The sequence below is a fragment of the Daucus carota genome, chromosome 9 (genome assembly GCF_001625215.2).
Source record: "Daucus carota subsp. sativus chromosome 9, DH1 v3.0, whole genome shotgun sequence".
NCBI lineage: Eukaryota > Viridiplantae > Streptophyta > Magnoliopsida > Apiales > Apiaceae > Daucus > Daucus carota.
Window position 1 is genome coordinate 9452857 of NC_030389.2, and position 15677 is coordinate 9468533.

Consider the following 15677-nt stretch of genomic DNA (forward strand, 5'->3'; position numbering starts at 1 on the left):
CTTATCGTTTTTATGAATTCGGCAACTTACCTTTTTTGTGAGTAAGGAATAACAACTCACAATCTCACATCTTACATGAAAAATACCGATCAAAGGATGTTTTGATTTTACACCCTCCATCCCATTTTAATTGTTCAGTTTGACTTTTGAATGATTTTTACTAAAATTTATACATATAGTATAATTTAAAATATAAAAAAAATTATATCAATATAAAGTACATACAATATATTATAAAACGTAATTTTAACTTTTTTAAAATAATAACAACTTTGTTTTATATGCTTGATCAAAAACTGATCAATTTGACTGTTGAAAATCAAAACAGGACAATTAAAATGAGAGAGAATGAAAGAGTATTTTTTATCCAACAAACACAATAATTAAAAGATTTGTCGAGGGTAAAGGTTAGGATTTGATGGCCGCTATAACGATGTTAGGAAAAATAGGAGCCTGTTTGTCGTAACTTAAATTCGGGACTTAAAAGGTCATTTGGTTCATAGGTTTTTGGAATAAGTTTGTCCATTCCAAATCATACCTGATATTTGGTTGGAAAAAATAAAATTTCACAACTCTGGAAAAAATAAAATCTCAAACTCATATCTTAAAGACTTTTATAAGTTTTTATATCCAAGTGGGGAGGTGGGTATGAGATGGAGTTAGGAAATGCATTCGTTTTTTATTTTTTTTTGTCTATGGTTAAGTAATGAAATATTAATATTTGATACAAAATTAAATCAGTGATAAAAAATATATAATTATAATAATTTTATTAATATTTTTAATTAATATAAATCAATAATTTATTTTTTATAAAAATTGTGTATATTGATTCCAACACTCAACCAAACACATGATATCATATATGATACCTCAAATCCGAGCCAAACAACCCCTAAAGGTGTTTTTGATTTTAATATGAAAATTTTATATGTATATAAATAAGTCATAAACTAGCTTAGCATCATATATAAATCAGAAACAGATTTAAAGTTATAAATTAATTTGATGTGATTTTTTTAGTGACTTAGTTTTTTGAATTTTTTTTAATAAAAGTTTATAAGTAATAAGTTACTCAATCATTTTTATTTTCATTTATGTTTTTCATAATCGTAAATCATTCGTTAGTCAAAATTATTCAAACAGACATTTTAAACTTCTGACTTATCATATTAAGTCATATTAGTCATAATTTTAAACTCAGCCTAACATCACTAATGGGGTGAATTCGATTGAGATTTTAGTGGATTGTTTTTAAGCTATAGATTTTAGTGGATTGTATGTGATTTTGATTTTTTTGCGAATTTTTGAGTAAATATCACAGAGTTGATACAGATTCTTTACGATTTAAGCATAATACTTCAGAATCTCATAGATTTTGATGGGATTTTAAAAAACTTAATATATACTGAGAAATCCCACAAAATCCATCATTTTATGAAATCCAAACAAATCCACCAACATTTGAATACCACCATATTTTAATAGATTTTAAACCATTCCAATTGAATGCCATTGGATTTTAAAACATAACTTAAAAATCATGATTAAATACCACCAGATTTTGTAGCTAATTTAAAATTCCAATTGAATATCCAAAATTTTAATGAAATTTAAATAATTCCAATCGAACACCTCAGATTTCATAAATATAAAAAAATATTTTAAAATCTCAATCAACCTCATTTTAACTATTTTGAAATGTTTGCAAACCTGCGTGTCACAAGTAGTTCATAAAAAACAAAAGAAACAAAACTCGAGCCCACTAGTTTAAGGAAATCTGGGCTTGGTCACTGAATAAGCACTAACAAGTGGGCTAACAAGTGAGCCCAGTTAAAGCTGTCTATGTTCTATCAAGCTAAGTTCTATGTTATCTTTATCCTAGTACTAATATTTCTATCCCACTCTGTCTCTCTCTTTATCATCACTTTCTTCTCTTACACAGACAGATTCTTCAAGATTCTTTGTCCGAAAAGATTCACAATTTACAATCTTATACATATGTACACACATTTGTATGTATGTTTTGTAGTATCACATGTTTGTATGTGGATAAAGAGGTAGCAGAGCCATGTTTTGTCTGCTGCCACAGTTTAAGTGTCTGCCTCACTCTTTTTACATCAACTCAAATACCCATCATCAATCTTCCTCTCAATTCTGTAAGTTAATCTTAAAACACCCTTAAGTTAGATACATGAGTTTGTATGTGTATCAAGAATTTTATCCATGTGTGTGAAATTATGCAAATGTACATTTCTTGGTTTTATAGAAGAACTTAAAACTGTATGTTGATTGAGGATTTGGAAAGGTATTTGGGTTTTGATGGGGTTTTGAAATGCTGCTTCTTCTTGTTTTGGCTGGTGATGATAATGTTATCTTTGGTGAATACTTGAATTATGAGACATTTTGTGATGTGGGGCCCACTAGGTAAATTTTCTCTATTTTGAGTCACAATTCTATGAATTTTTGGGAACTTTGATGGTGAACTCAGCTTTTTGACTTGAATTTAGATGGTCCATGGAGGAATAAGTTCAGTTGTAATTTATTTTTTATTTTTTTTTGAAAGCAAGTTCAGTTGTAATTTAGGAAACACGATATTTTAAAAAAAAAATTGTGTTTTATTGCAAGTCATTAGGGTTGATTCTGGAAAGGATAATGACTGCCCTGTCTTGTGCAAGCTTCTCACTTCTGGAATTTTAGTAGAATCTATATCTTGGTAGTGTTTGAAATTTAGAATGAATGCATGTATGATGAATGTCTTTAAATGTGATTGGCATAGAAGCAATAGTTTATGTAGATGCTTACAGCAGATTAGTGTGTATGGAAGGAGTGTAGTTGGTCTAAAATCTACCAGTTAAATAGATTCTTAAGTTGGCGACTATAATCGAGTGCTTATGTCGTTTTCTTAAACTTGTTGGAAACAAAGATCAAATTTACACAAGTGTGTCACAGAAGCATACTGCATGACTATTCCAGCCTGAATTTAATTCTCGGTCATATTTATAACACTTATGTGGAATAATGTAAATATGTAATACATTTAATATCCGGTCATATTTATAACACCTATGTGGAATTTGCTTGCATGAAAGGGTTATAAGACCTGTTTTACTTTCTTTTTTTAGGGAACATAGCTAGTATAGTAGTATTATATTCCTCTAGATTATTTACCCTTACTAAGGTAATGGGTATGACATTTGATAATTTTGGTAAATCCCTGCATACACTTTATAATCTACTAGTGAAATACTCATTAGAGGATGACATGGAAACTTATTTCTATTTTTCTATAGAAAATTACTGCCTTAGTTATTTTATACACTCTAAAGGACCAAACTGTTTTGTTTCTTTTAACAACTCATGTATTGGTTGCTTGGATAGATGAGGTTGTAGTTTTCGCCTTTTTATCTTTTACATTTGAGTCATATCCTTCTTAATGTTTGAATTGCAGATAGATATATACATGTTAGTAGCTTTCAGAGGCAAAGGTTGGCGACAGTAGCAACAGTGCTTGAAAAGGCACATTTAGAAGATTATCTCAAATCAGCTTCTACTAATAGACCTTTGTCAATATCAGCATCAACAGCAACCCCAGTGCTTGATCTGGAATTAGAATCCCATTCTAGCTCAGCAATTGCTACTAAACCATGGACTTATAGCAGTGCAATAGGTCCCCACACTGAGGTTGGAAATTATCTTCCTTGGCTATTAAATGTTTTGAATTATTTCATGAAGATATAATCTACTGAATTCATAACTACTTTTAAGAAGTCTTTTAACCCTTTTTTCAGGGAAAGCATAAATAATGTATTTGCTCTAACCAAAGATTAGTATCTTCAATTTTCTTTGTTTTATAATATAAAGTCTCTCTGCAAATTATTACAAAAGATACAAAGCTTTTATTGACTTACAGTATGATTGGCTTCACAACCCATCTAGAAAAAATTGCATAAGTAATGAATGAGAGCCTTTGTTTGTGTCAAGAGAAGTAGAACCTGATTTATGTTTCATAGTAGTAGATATTAGATCCTCAAATGATTAATTATTTATGCTGAACTATTTCATCATGATGTATAAATTTTCCTTTGAATTGAGATGAATAAGCAAAGATCAGAGAAAATGGACATATGTGAAGTTCTTTGTCATAGAAAGCTATAAACATCATATCAATGTCATTAATTCCTGTTAGCAGGCAAATTTTGGAGCAATTTCAACCAGCGAAACTCTTGTTTCAAAAGACGAGACAACTATAGCTGCTGCAGCTGCTGAAGCAGTAGCTCTGGCAAAAACAGCTGCAAAGGTCGCAAAGGATGTTGCAGCAATGGTTAACCTTTATAAATCAACGAAACCTTTTACTGATGCTGACAGCTCCCTGTTTGATGGGACTCGAATGACTCAGCTAAGAGAAACAGTTCAACTGGGGCAATTAGGAGTACTAGAAAAATCTGAATCTGACGTAGAATTGGATGACGAGGAGCCAACACTTGAAGACCTTGAGATTCTCCAAGAAGAACTGTCTCAGAGTATAGCTGTAAGATCTAGCCGTCAACCAGAAAGACAAGCTAAACGAGCAAGAGCAGCAGAGAGGACTTCAGTGGGTGTTGTATCTGTGACATCTGGTTCAACAAGCAAAAAGAAACGTTCCCCTGTGCAAGAGATAGACTACTCTGACCCGTTGCGTCACTTGAGAGGCAGTACCAGTTCCAAACTGCTCACAGGAAGAGAAGAAAGGGAGCTATCGAGAGGAATACAGGTGTGCTTAAACTTCCGTTCGTATTTCTTACCCTGCTAAAGGAATGAGTCTACCAGTGTCTTTTTATCCGTTCATCATATAAATTAGAAGTATCAGCACAATTATATATTGAGAATAAATTTGAATATTATTTCACTACTGAACAAGTCTAAATTTCTACCATGTTGCTTTTCATAGTTTAGTACTTGAAAAGATTTAGGATAAAGTTCAATTTCCTGTACTACACTAGTTCTCGTGGAACTTGGAGTTTGCCGAATAACCTATTACAGCAATAGACTATATCATCAAACAGGTTATAAAAGGTCTGGTGTAGGATACTTTCCTCACTCGACAAATTCTGTGAAATTCTATAACAAAGAGTAAGTAGATATTTTTTTTCAAGTTAAACTAATTCCATCAGTTGCTACTGCAGATTCATCTAAAACTAGAGAAACTGTATGATGAATATAAAGAACGTTACGGGAGTGAGCCCAATTACATGCAGTGGGCTGCTGCAGCAGGCATTGATCAGTTGACCCTAAGAAAAAACATAACCTATGGTAAAATCTGCAAGGACAAAATGATCAAGAGCAATATACGGCTTGTTATTTCTATTGCTAAAAATTATCAAGGAGTTGGGATGAATCTTCAAGATCTTGTTCAGGTACCAATCAATACAATGGGTCTTCCTCTACTTCCCCGTTACAGTTTTTCATTATGGAGTGGTAAACTGACATACTTTATGATAATATCAAGTTTACATACTGTTAAACACTTGCAGGAAGGTTGTCGAGGACTTGTACGAGGGGCAGAGAAGTTTGATGCTTCCAAGGGATTTAAATTCTCAACCTATGCTCACTGGTGGATAAAACAAGCAGTTCGAAAGTCTCTTTCTGATCAGTGTAGAACAATTCGATTACCAGTAAGTTCTTAATAACATGATCAGACATAAATTAGACTACATGTCTCCGATGGTAGCAGTCTTTGGGTGTGCCAACTATTTATATGTCAGAAATTTTTTATTTTCTCATCAACATCAATTAGCATACTTGACTAAAAAGTTCTTCTACTGGCTTCCAACTTCGAAGTTGCGTATGTGATCCCACAAATTTAAATAAAATTACAATTCTAAGTATCAATAAAATGTGATCTTATATGCATTTAACATGAGTGCAAACACTTCGGTGTTCCAGAAGTTGGCAAATTTGGTTGGTTCTCACTTAACTCAAATGGAGAGCGCGAGAGTGGTATGCCACATGGCAATTGGCACTCCCATTAGAGATGCCTGAAGTAACCGTGTTTGCTCTACAATCTTGTGTATAACTTACTTCTTCTGGGGTAACCACATGTACCAAAAATTTAAGGCTCAGTAGCCAATGTGGATTCCTGAAAAGTTTTAATTTTAGTCATCAGCCATTTCATATAATGTTCATTGCTACTTTGCTAGCTAGATTAGCCTGTGCATTATGCTTTGATGGACAATAAGATGTTTTTTGCAACAAGAAGCTTTGTTGTTGGTGTATTAGTAACATTAATTCATAAAAGTGTGTATTTACACGTTTCACTTTTGAAACAGAATTAAATGACGACAAGTGTGTGTGTGTGTTTGTTCCTAAAGCAGTCAAATTCTCTACTAATTCCCATGTCCTTAATTTGGTCCAATAGTTTCACATGGTCGACGCGACATATAAGGTAAAGGAGGCCAAAAAGCAATTATTCAATGAAAATGGAAAACATCCAAGCAACGAAGAAGTTGCAGAAGCGACGGGTCTCTCGATGAAGAGGCTCGAGGCTGTTTTACTAACACCTAAAACTCCTCGATCTCTTGATCAGAAGTTTGGGCTCGACTATATGAAACCTTCAGTAAGTTCTAGTTCTTGCAAATCAATATTCCATCCTTAACTTCATCCTTCTTTTGCTACTTTTGGTATGAATGCGTTTTTCATTGTTTCAGGAAGCCATATCAGACCCTGAAGCTAAAACATCGGAAGAGTTGTTAATTAAGCAGCTAATGAAGGAGGACCTGGACAAGGTGCTGGATACGTTAAACCCAAGAGAGAGACAGGTTGTAAGGTGGCGATTCGGACTAGATGATGGGAGGATGAAAACACTGCAAGAGATCGGAGAGATCATGGGTGTAAGCAGGGAAAGAGTCAGGCAAATTGAATCATGTGCCTTCAGAAAATTGAAAAATAAAAAGAGAACCAAGAATCTGCATCAGTATCTGGTCTCCCACTAATTTCTTGCAGAAGTTTAGAGGTGCTATGCTAAATTTCCATCAGTACCAGAGTTATGCAATGCAATTTTTAGTGTATAGGAACAAAATTTTGAGTTAGAGCAAATTTTAAAATTCACACAGGAGGTTTAAAATACACGGAGATTCTTGTAGTAAACATAATTGTTTCAGAATTTTGTATATTTGTTTTGACTAAAGTTTTAAAATAACATATATTCAACTTTTAAGATAAATATTTGTAGAATAACTGTAGTTACTTTTTGGTGGTAAAAGTGAATTTCATTGCTAATATCATATTCATTCAATTCAGAATCTAGTGTTTATGTTGCCATAAATTGGGTTAATCTTATTGGTTAATCTTATTGGTTCACTATACCATCTATCTCAACGTCGTCTTAATGAATGTTTGAATATTTCTCGATTATGTTATCTTAGCTAAAGCACTTCTACCCTACGGCAACAACATGTTTTAGATGTTAGCTTAGCCATAAATGTAATGTTGCCTTAGTTAGAACTTGTGTGTGGTTGCAACATACATCCAGATATGTTAGCTTAGGCTATTATAAAGTACTAGCCTTAAACCCGTGCAAAGCACGGGTATGTAATTGTATATTTATTATTTATAATTTAAATTTTAATATTATTTTATTAGTGTTTTAGTATTAATGAATTAAAATTTTATTAAATTATATTAATTGGATAATTATATTCATTCCTGAAAATTTAACTAATTATAAATTATATTTAGAAAAGGAATAGTGGAGTTTTTATTATCTCCTGGTACATGACAAAGTGTTTGTAATTTGAACAATATGAAACTGTTTAATGGTGTAAGGGGGATAGAACTCTACTTGTTGCAGACTTGTAGTTATAAAGGGAAATGACCGAACCAAAATTTTGGACGACTATAAATTATACCTATGTTGGCTTATTATATTATAGTATAGATATATACTCTTTTTCTACATATAATTAAGGGTGAAAATATTTATTTTTATTTAAAATTAAAAAATTACAAATTTCTATAATTATAAAACTAAATTTCTTTACATTTTATAATAACAACTTCAAAATTGTATTGTGTTAAGTGGATTAAAATAACTTTAATTATTTCATTAATATTTATTATAAATATTAATTAGAATATTTATTTATTAAAAATAAAGAAAAAACTGCTTGTGGCTGGATTTGGACAGCGCATACGCTTGTCTCCCTCACTCCCGTGTCTCTCCATTCACAGCTCTCTCCCTAAGCTCTCTCCCTCAGTACCGCTCTCCATCTTACATCCTCTCTCAGCTCTGTCTCATGCTCCATCCTCAGCGTGCTTAATTGTTTGGTAGCTAGAGTTAAAATTAGGGCTTGGTTTGAAGTGACGAGATTTTGGTACTCTAATTAAGGGCTTTGGGTCTTCAAAAGATTTGTGTCATCATCTTATTTCCATTTACAACTGTTATTTCTCTTTAGCTTTGGTTTTAGAGCTTTTTGAGTTGGGGGCCGGGATTGCATGTCAAATTAAATACCCACTTTATTTGTTATTTTCAGGGATTCTTCATATCGGGGTTGGATTCAAGGACGAGTATGCAGGTATTCTCCTTTAATTGTTAAAGAATTGTCCCATTTAATTATTATCATTTAAAAAAAAATTTAATATCTCACAATCTTTTAAAGTAGTAATATCTTATTCCTTCTGTATCTCTTTTTTTTAATCATTTTTATCAAAATTAAAATAATTAATTATATGTTACTAGAAATTTGTATTTTATTTTTAAAAAGTCAACAAAATTAATATATAATTTATCATACTAATTTAATATGAACAATTTTGGTGGAAAAAATATATAAGAAAATGGAGACACAAATACAACCCTACTTTCTAAGATTTATCACTTACGCTCTAGTCCAATATTTTTTTCCCCAAACATTAACATTAATTATACTATTTACTTATGTGATTTTCATTTTCTAATCTATGTACCTAATTCAACTATAAGCAGCCGGACTATTGATTCTGTATATTAGATTTTCAGTATGTTGGGAAAAGTATAACTAGATAGATACATCAATAATTCATAATAATACAATTTGTCTTTATTTTATAACAGTAACTATTGCCTAAAATACATATTTAAAATTAATTACTTATTTATAATTGCAGTATAAAATTTTATTAAGACATATCGTTAGATTATTGTCTTGAAAACTGAGTATGCATCAAGTATATTTGGCGGAAGATATCATGATATCTTTTTATCTCAATCAGACAATTAGGTTAGTGATTCTAACTATGTACTTATTTATATATTTGCTCCTATTATCATAAAAATATTAATCTTTCTATTTAGGAGGCATTTATTAATCCTTGAACGAGACTAAATTAGCAAGCTTTTTAAATTTCTGGACCATGTCTAAGTATATCCTGAATGACCAAACCATCATATCACAGTGGATGGTTGAAAAAACACAGCATATATAATATACTTTGTAATTGTCCCTTTTTCCAAAATGTTTATGTTGGCTTTTATGAATTTTAAAATTTAAAATTTATTAATTTTTATATAAATAAAGTTTAAAATATTTATTTACATACTTGCAAAATATTTTGATTATACTAATTTGATTGAGATTTACCAAATAACAAGATATTTTTTCGTCCACAAATTTTACTTCTTCAAATTTTTTATTCAACCAGGAATTTGATTCATTTAATAAATGAATCCTCATGTTTGTATTTTGTGTACTTAAATATATTTATTTTTGCCATATATATGAATATACTAATCTATTTTGTGTACTTAATTGTATCTATTTTTGACATAGATAAATATGAATATACTAATCTTTTTATCTGGTCACCGCCATTACTCTTACCCTTAGGGTTTGTATTTATATATACTTAAATGTACCTCTTCCCTCCTGCGTCATAATATATGACATTACCTAAATCCTAAATATATTTGTATTTTATTTTATAATAAGATTTGTATGTTTTAATACTAATATACACACCATATTTATTATTTATATATTTATAATAATTTTTAGAATTCAAAATATTAGCCATATTTATTTTTATTAAGTAAGACTATAACATATAGATATACATAACTAAGAAGTAATTTTTATAAATAAATTCATACCATAATATGTGTGTGTATGTATGCAGTGGCGTAACTAGAAATTCATGTAAGGAGGGGCGTCATGTAAATACTCACTCCCTTTATGCCGGCACGTTCTTTACGTTATTTTTGTGAACACATTTTGAGGCTCTTATAAAGTTAGTTCTATTATATTTTATTTTAAAAAAAATTTCCTGAATAAAAGTTTGATGTTTAAAATTTTATTCAAAAAAATAAATAAATTAGAAAAACGTTATGAAACTATACTTTATAGGAGGACGTAAACTATATTGTGGGACGGAAGAAACATAATATTATAATGGTCTAACTTTCATTAAATGAAAATTTATACTACTAATTAATCGATCTTTTTATATTTCATTATATTGTTCATTTTTCACTGAGTGTATTACATTTTCTATTCTATGTATTACTTTCATTTTATGAGAATAATGTAGAGGGCCTGAGTCAATTTTATTTTTTAAAACAGCAAACAACATTAATCCACAAGATTAGACCTATAAAAAAAATTATATTGAGTTAAGCGGGGCAGCGGACCCCATCCACAAGGCTCCTTCCCCACTGTATGTGTGTGTTATCATACTTGTACATATTTTGTTTTATAGGATATAATTTTAAGTAACTTATGTATAAATATATTTCTCAAAATTTAAAATACTAGTCAATTAAATATTTTTTTATGTGTATAAAAACTATATTTATCATCATCACCATGCTATATAGATATCTAGAGAATATAAATCCTGATGGCAAAAACGAGTGCTAATTACATTGGTTGTCCCTCTCGGACCTCCTATTTACAGGACTTGCCACTGCTCATTAATGACTGACACAGGATTTTGAATTTTAAGCACCCTGTCAACTCTGTCTTCCTCGGCCATTTTTCTTATTAACAAGCGACTGTAATTTACAATAGCTCAGATAAAGATTCATCGTATACAAATCTCTGCTAAATTTATTTTTTACTATTATTTTATCCAATTAACTTTTCTTTCGCAACCTAACAATATGTCTGATTCTGATTGTGATGGGTTGGATTGATTTTAGTTTTCATTCATCTAAGCCATCTGGTGAGTTTTTTTAAAGCTGGTTCTTTAGGCTTTTGTTTATTCATTTGCATGTTTTATTTTTAGTTTTCAACGATGTTCATTCTTCTATATTATATAGGCAGCGTCGTACATTCGCTTCAAGTTGACCGCACCGGGCTTGTTGCTGGCTGTGGCCACTGTTCCGGCGACAAGCATAGTAGAACTCCTCTTTCCGATGTTTCCAACAAATCGTTCTCTGCATTTCGACAGGTCTAACAAAATCTCTGAGCATTTTGAATGTATGGCAGTTTTAGATTTCTTCTACTTATGTCTTAATATGTTGTTGTGTACATCCTTAGAAATCTCCTGCTTCTTCTAAAACAATCGGGTTAGATACTGGGCGTATTTTCTCTGATGAAAACAGTCCTGTGTCGTTCTACAACTAAGTCAGGTATATAACTGTCCCTATGTCAATTAGATTAACTCATTTTTCCATTTATGTCTAATTCATGTCTAATGATTTGCACGTAAGCTCAAAAAGGGACGATATGATTCTTCACACAGAGGTTTGTCAACGCCCATGTTTACAAGATCTGTAACTGATTCTGTGATTGTTAACTGATAGCAGTCTAAGTGTTTGAGTATTGAACTAAGAGAGTTTTTGAATGCTTTTTTCATGTTTTAACCTCCGGCAATTCGTGTGGTCTATATTATTTTGATATTTGATGATTTTAATAAAGTTTTGTTCAGTTATGGTTCTGATATAGATGGGTATGTGTGTGTATTTTGATAATTATGTTTGTCTGTGCTTGTGCATTAGTCTGCTGATTTACACAAAAAAAGGTTGTGAAAGGTATTTCACTCAAGTATGCGTGATTCTTGCTGTGTTTGTTGTAATGGGTATGTCACAGGTGTTGGAAGATCTGATCCAAGAGTCTTTAGTGTTACAGATATGTTTCCAGCAGCTACCACTTTGCAGCTGAAGAAGACTTCAATGAGTTTTTTGGCTTGCCTGGTTGAATTTTCTTAAAGAAGTGGCCAAAGTATATGCCTGATGTCCATCTACTAAGAAAGGAAGATTACCTGCGTGTTGATTATGCTCTACAGTACAATGTCAAGGGATCTATAGCGCTTCCTGTAACTGAACGAGGAAATGGCGCTTGCTTGGGTGTTGTTGAAATTGTGACAACTGATGGCGCTTGCTTGGGCGTTGTTGAAATTGTGACAACTGGTTGTGACGTTAATTGCCTCCCTGAGGTTGATGATGTCTGCAAAGCTCTGGAGGTTTAATATTTTTCTCCTTCTGTCATTTTTACATTTTCACTTATTATATTAGTACAATCTCTTTCTTTGTTCTTTATCCATTCATCTCTTAGTAAGTACATCTTCTATTCCTTTGTTGATCATCTCAAAAAAGAGGCAGCCCTAAGATTGAAACTGTTTTTGTTTCACTCACTTAAGCTTTGGTTCATCTTATCTCATATATTATTATTACAGACTGAGTTCCCTTTGAGTGACCAAAAAAAAATAATTCCAGCAAATATTTTCACTGCAGTGCAAGAATTTTTAACTCACAAGTAATTCCTCTATAGGCAATTGATCTGAGAAGTTCTGAAATGTTCACTCCTGCCAAAATTATGGTCAGTAGCGACCATTGTAATATATTTTATGTTATGTATCCATAATTTGAAATCATATCTGATATTCATACACCTATATATATATCAGGAAAGCCACGAATCTAATCGGACAGAACTGACAGAGATTAAGGAGTTTCTGAATTCTATCTGTAACACATATAATTTGCCATTGGCTCAAACTTAGGCTCCATGTAATCATCAAGACACAGATCAGGGTGAAAATTCAGCAGTCTTGCCATTGTCACTTCTGCTTTCTGTGTACGGTATTAGTTTTCTTATATGATCTCTAGGTTGTAAGTAATTTATGTAGTTTTCTTTTGTTTTGGGCTATAGTTGCTGCATACGGTATTTTGTATTACATCTCATTCGTTTTTGTACGTCTTTTATCAAAGTCCAATGTCTCATATATTCTATCTATTTCACTTTTGTTATACAGGTCTGACTTTCAGTGTTTAATACACAGAGGCTTACTGAGCTGTATGAAAAAGATGTTCGCTTTCTTATGGTTGGTATAAGCTGGTTTTACAAATTTTCCATATAGTTCATTCAAATGCTACCTGGATCTAACAATCTATGTTGGGATATAGATGAGACCTTTTTTTATCTTGGTGTTTGGTTTCCAACCTTAGCTGCCTTTGTCACAAGTAAAATAATATTTGAGTTTTACATCAACTGAGTGATCTTTCCACGTTTGCTATGACTTTTCAAGTGCTGTTGCTTCAAGATGATCTGTAATGTACTGCATATTCTCCTTTTTTTCACTTTGCTTTGTGCCTAAAGTCGCAATTCCAATAGTTGAACTTGATTACCGAAGAGATAGCCCATCTGATGAGAATAATTTTTGGATTAATAGCTTCATATGTTTGAATACTGGGAGTTTTTCCTGTTTTCCCCGTGACATTGCATCCAAAACTTACCTTCAGAATACTGGTGTATATTGCTTTTTGTCAACTAATTGAAATTTGTTTGTCCGATACAGCTACTGTTGTGGAATATACCCGTCTTGACGCGGATGGAATCTATTGGCCATGTCCGGGAGATCCAGAATATGGTCAGGGAAGCAGACTTACATTCTCAAAAAGATCAGGAGAGGAAAGAGTTGATTGACCTTAGAAATAGTGCTGACACCTATGTTACCCGGACTCTTCATTTTGTGTCGAGTACCCGTGTCGGACACTCGACACTCGGACATGGGTATGGACACTCAGACACTTATTTTAAGCCAAAAACATCCAACATTTTCAAATTATTGCCGAGTCCGACACTCGGACACGTATCCATGTTGGACACTTTAGCCGAGTCCGGGTAACATAGGCTGACACAGCTATATATAGCATTGAAAAGAGCTTGGGCGAGTACAACGATAAGATTCCATCAGAGGTGGTTACAGAGATTAAGACTGCTGTGTCGAGCTTAAGGACAACAATAGGTGTTGAAAATGCTGAGGAGATCAAGTCCAAGCTTGATGCTGCAAATAAAGCCGTTTCAAAGATTGGGGAGCATATGAGCAAAGGCTCGGGAGGGGGTGCCTCTGGAGGGTCTCAGGGTCGAGACCAGCCTTCTGAAGGAGTATGAAGAAGCAGCAAGCAAATAGACCAACCTGTCTGCCTACAAAGTTCAATAAATTCAGACTAAATCAAATCATTGCATTGGTTCACTACCATCAGTCTTTTTTGTACTTGGAGACTCCAAAGGTAACTTGAATGCTGAGTATAGAAGAGAGTGAGATTTTACACTTGTTTAAAATGCTACAACATTGGTTATATTATGATGCTTATAATTTTTTCCATTTAATTGTTTGGGGAGATACTCATGAAGCTGAACCTTTCCCAGTTGTAATCGCTATTTGTTTTTCTTAGTTACATTACTTATTTTAATGTCTTGATTTTTGAATGCTAGCTTTAACATTATAAATTTATAATATCATGATTAACCGATTATAATTTGTTTACTGAAGTTAGCCTGCAGCCTGTAGCTGCAAAACAAAATGTACACAAACTTTGGTCACCCACAGGCCACAAGTCCCACCAGGCCACAAGGTGTACAATAAGTACCGCAAAGAAATTAGTACCATGTGTTAACCCTGATTGTGATAGATCCTCTAACTGTGGAATAGAAATCATATGTGTATCAGAATTGGGTGCCTCTTCTACCAAGTCATTCTTATTATTAATTTTTATTCAAAAAATTGATAACTACAAATGTACGTAAATTATCATTTATTATAAAATTTAGTAATATGAATTATATCATAATGTAATTTTAAATAAATTATTCTTTTATTTAACTTCCTCTTATTCATTTGATTAGTTTTTAATTAGTATATTCATAACAGGTGTAACATGGTTAATGAAAATTTCCTAAGTTATGTAGCATAGAATATATTTATGAACAGAAAAACTTATCATAAGGTTTTTAAAAAGTAGTACATTTTCGATAGCCGGGCACACAGTTTATTCACATGAGTTTATCACAGTATTTGTTTTCAAAAAGTAATAATTTGTCAAATAGAGCATTAGAGGTCCTCAATCTAATTATAAATGAATTAGGAATTAATTTATCAAGATACATTTTCCCAGGTGATTAATCTGGATCGATAATTAATGACTAAATTTATTTTTAATTTTAAAATAGGTGATATATAATGTGAGATGGAGGCTTACAAATCTTATATTGATCATTAACTTTTTATTCAAAAATTATATAACCACAAAATTTATGTAAAATATTGTTTGTTATAAAATTAAAAAATATAAATTATTTGACAAAAATGCGAGTCGTGGTATAGCTGTATACATTATTTTGATTATAAAATATAAAATATAAAATATTCGATTAAAGTGCGAGGCGTCGCTGCTCGGCGACGCCGAGAAGCAATTAATAAAAAACGAATTTTTATATTAT

At 31.9% G+C, this 15677-nt stretch overlaps 2 protein-coding genes across 19 annotated transcripts; both read left to right on the forward strand.

Annotated features, from left to right (window-relative positions):
• The first annotated feature begins 1865 nt into the window (after positions 1-1865).
• On the forward strand, positions 1866-7201 carry LOC108200290 (RNA polymerase sigma factor sigB). 2 transcript variants are annotated; one of them, XM_017368395.2, is made up of 7 exons: positions 1866-2159; positions 3452-3684; positions 4190-4753; positions 5166-5396; positions 5514-5654; positions 6398-6595; positions 6687-7201. In XM_017368395.2, the coding sequence occupies exons 1-7, from the start codon at positions 2072-2074 to the stop codon at positions 6969-6971; spliced, it is 1740 nt and encodes a 579-aa protein (XP_017223884.2). In that variant the 5' UTR covers positions 1866-2071; the 3' UTR covers positions 6972-7201. The 2 variants fall into 2 exon arrangements, with proteins under 2 accessions (XP_017223884.2, XP_017223885.2); XM_017368396.2 differs by having other exon boundaries at positions 1867-2159; positions 4193-4753.
• A 955-nt stretch (positions 7202-8156) lies between these two features.
• On the forward strand, positions 8157-13901 carry LOC108203014 (protein NLP2). Of its 17 annotated transcripts, none has more exons than XR_010287528.1 (9): positions 9506-11175; positions 11273-11403; positions 11493-11584; positions 11666-11699; positions 12045-12417; positions 12689-12773; positions 12862-13031; positions 13210-13278; positions 13753-13901. XR_010287528.1 is itself a non-coding variant. In XM_064084296.1 (8 exons), exons 4-6 carry the CDS (start codon positions 12181-12183, stop codon positions 12955-12957), a joined length of 381 nt encoding a protein of 126 aa, XP_063940366.1. In that variant the 5' UTR covers positions 10269-11175; positions 11273-11403; positions 11493-11699; positions 12084-12180; the 3' UTR covers positions 12958-13031; positions 13210-13278; positions 13753-13901. The 17 variants fall into 17 exon arrangements, 5 of the variants coding, with proteins under 5 accessions (XP_063940366.1, XP_063940367.1, XP_063940368.1 ...); XR_010287530.1 differs by having other exon boundaries at positions 12084-12417; XR_001803274.2 differs by lacking the exon at positions 9506-11175 and adding exons at positions 8157-8351; positions 8511-8552 and having other exon boundaries at positions 11493-12417.
• Positions 13902-15677: the final 1776 nt, after the last annotated feature.